General features: G+C 39.6%; 1 protein-coding gene across 1 annotated transcript; it reads right to left on the bottom strand.

Moving 5' to 3' along the window:
- Positions 1-828: 828 nt before the first annotated feature.
- Positions 829-2,059, bottom strand: LOC128223623 (uncharacterized). Its single transcript, XM_052932896.1, has 2 exons — positions 2,035-2,059; positions 829-1,448 (listed from the first exon to the last, which is right to left on the bottom strand). The coding sequence occupies exons 1-2, from the start codon at positions 2,057-2,059 to the stop codon at positions 829-831; spliced, it is 645 nt and encodes a 214-aa protein (XP_052788856.1).
- Positions 2,060-2,647: the final 588 nt, after the last annotated feature.

Here is a 2,647-nt window from a genome sequence, read left to right as displayed (position 1 = left end):
AAGGAATGAACATGTTGACCTTCCAGTATTCTGTGGGTGTTGCCGCTGGTGCGTTAGGCCTGTATGCCTGTCGCCCCGGGCCTCGAGGAATGGACGGCTCCACCCCAATGTCTCTTGCTAGTGACATAGCCTTTTCGTACAGGTTGTCCCATACTGTTGGATTGTTGCGTTCAGACTGAAATGATATTTGATAGTGACGTAACATTAAACAACGCATTAGTAAAGCGCTCGGCAACGTCCATCTTTCTTTTTGTAAGTCAAAAGATGGGAAAAACATTTAATAAAATAATTATGACTGCAAATAAGTTCAATTCATATGTGCACACACACTCAAGGTTACCTAAATGAGCATAGGAAAGTGTGCAAAACATCCGCCTTAGCTGCCCAGCGGGTCTCGCACAGAGATTGCAGTTTAGTGCGCTTATCCATCTCGACACGAGCAACTTCATCGTTGTCAAGGTTTTCCTGGAAGCGTAGGAGGCGTTTAGCGGAGTAGTTAAAAGCAAACGCTATTTGTTGTACGGTAGCCATCATGTTCCTTGCATACATTTCTTTTGATGCGTGGCCAGGTTGAGGCAGTGGGTGTACACAGCCCCAGGAATACGCTGTTGGATCCTTGCCTGTACGCCTCTTCCGATACCGGACATATTGGCAGCGCCATCATATCCCTGGCCACGCATTTTGTTAACGTTAGCACCCGCCAGTTCAAGATTTGCTAAGAAGGCATTGGCCAACGAGAGTCTCGCCTGTAGTTGATTCGCACTCAGCGAACCCCATAAAATCTTCGCGTAAATCAGCTCCGTCGAAGTACCTAAGGCACATGGCCATCTATTCCATAGTGCTGGCATCAGTTGCCTCGTCAGCCATAAACTTGAAGCAGGGTGCACTGTTGCACTTTGACACGATACTGTCTGCGATTTGTTTTCCACAAATGGAAATAAGCTCATTTTGTAAATCGGGGCTAAGGTACATAGATCTTGGATCTCCGTGTTCTAGATGCTCTTTTAATATGGGATCCTGCTTGGCCTGAAAGCTCAATAGGGCCTGAAAATTTCCCTTATCGCCTTCATGCCCCCTCAAGGCAAGTTTCTGTTTCCCACAGAACACTATCGCTTCTGTTATACTAACAAGGATCTTTCTGTTCTTTTCAACGACCACATTGTATTGGGATGACATGCTACATAGTATGTCTTTTTTTTCGCCCTTCATTATTGCTAAGAAATGACTTGCTGAATCACAGTTAGACAGGTGGGCCTCTGATTTCATGTGGCTCAAAACTACCTTGGATATGTTACTCCAATCTCTCAATACTGTGGTGACTAATGTTTTCACGCGAGCATCCGGGCCAGCAAACAGATGGCATTGGGCGCAGTAGACACCATCAGTGACCACAGAATAGCGTAGCCATGGATATAACACGAAGGGTGCGAAATCGTCCTTGAGCATACCTAAAATTAAAGATAATGTTCCTAATCAGGTTTGCTTCAAAATGGGCAATACAAATCGTTTTCTACAACAACAACAACAACAACAACAATAATAATAATAATGATAATAATAATAATAATAATAAAATAAGAAGAATAATAAAATAATAACAATATAAGATAACAATAAAGATGTAGAAATAATTTTTAAAAATATATGTACTCTATTCAGATTCGAATTCGAGTTGTTGATTTACGAGTCCTCGACGCTAACCGTTACGCCACAGGGACGTGTGAAAAGTCATTCGTAACTTTTTAATTATCTCAAGCGATTTATGGCCGAATTTGACTATCAAATTGTATTATACTTTTATAAATTTTTGCTCTGAAAATTTCACCAAATTAACAAAAACACATGCTATTATACTATTTATTCATTTGAATTTCCCCTTACAAAATTAATTAGTATTTCAGTTAAGTGTTACTTTTCAAATCTACAGTAGCGTGTGTATTTTTATAAATAATAGTATACCTTGTTGGAAACTTGAAACTTGGAGCCTCATCCCAGTGTTTGGTCAGCAGGTTGAATTTGAATTCACTATCATACGGGACTGATGTTGCACAAGTTCCATATTCTCGAAAAATATCGGAATAAGGTGGTCTAAAGGTTGTCGGAGACGCATTTTTTGTTTGTTTAAAATTCGCGCTGTTTAAAACTTGACTTGACGTAATAAAGACGGGAGGTAACTATGATTGATCATAGTTATAATACGTAAAAGTAAGGCTAAGTTGTTTACCGTGTTTAAGATTACATGTTTATAGTGTGCTTGGAACATCGTAGTAAAGGATACTATGTACAGGTACTACTGATATATATGACATTTTACATTGAATTTTTATAATGCCGAGCTGGATTGGTTTAAAATTCGCCTGTACCCCCTTAGGGTTCAAGTTTTACACCGGATTTAGGCCATTTAGAATTTTCATTTTTTCATTTTTCAAAATCGAAGTACTCCCGGGAGTATGGGAGTATGCCTGGCTACGCGCCTGGTACCTTATTTCAAAATATATGCTCTTATTTCAAGGTCACCAGTTCATTGTTGTGTTCTGTTATGTTTGTTTGACTTTTTTATGTTTGTTATTCATGTCGGAAAATAGCTTATTGTTTCTTGTGACCATAAACCAGACTCTTGAACGTTTCTTGTATCCTGCGTCTGTTG

Source organism: Mya arenaria, chromosome 17, assembly GCF_026914265.1.
Source record: "Mya arenaria isolate MELC-2E11 chromosome 17, ASM2691426v1".
NCBI classification, from domain to species: Eukaryota; Metazoa; Mollusca; class Bivalvia; order Myida; family Myidae; genus Mya; species Mya arenaria.
Note: the sequence above shows the minus strand (reverse complement) of the source record. Positions and strands in the feature narration are given on the sequence as shown.

Bases quoted from the DNA above. Each gene is read 5' to 3' on its own strand.
- LOC128223623 (XM_052932896.1), bottom strand. From the start codon at position 2,059: ATGGAACTTGTGCAACATCAGTCCC. The intron at 1,449-2,034 runs GTATGATAGTGA...CTTTAATTTTAG, and splicing joins ACTTGTGCAACATCAGTCCC to GTATGCTCAAGGACGATTTC.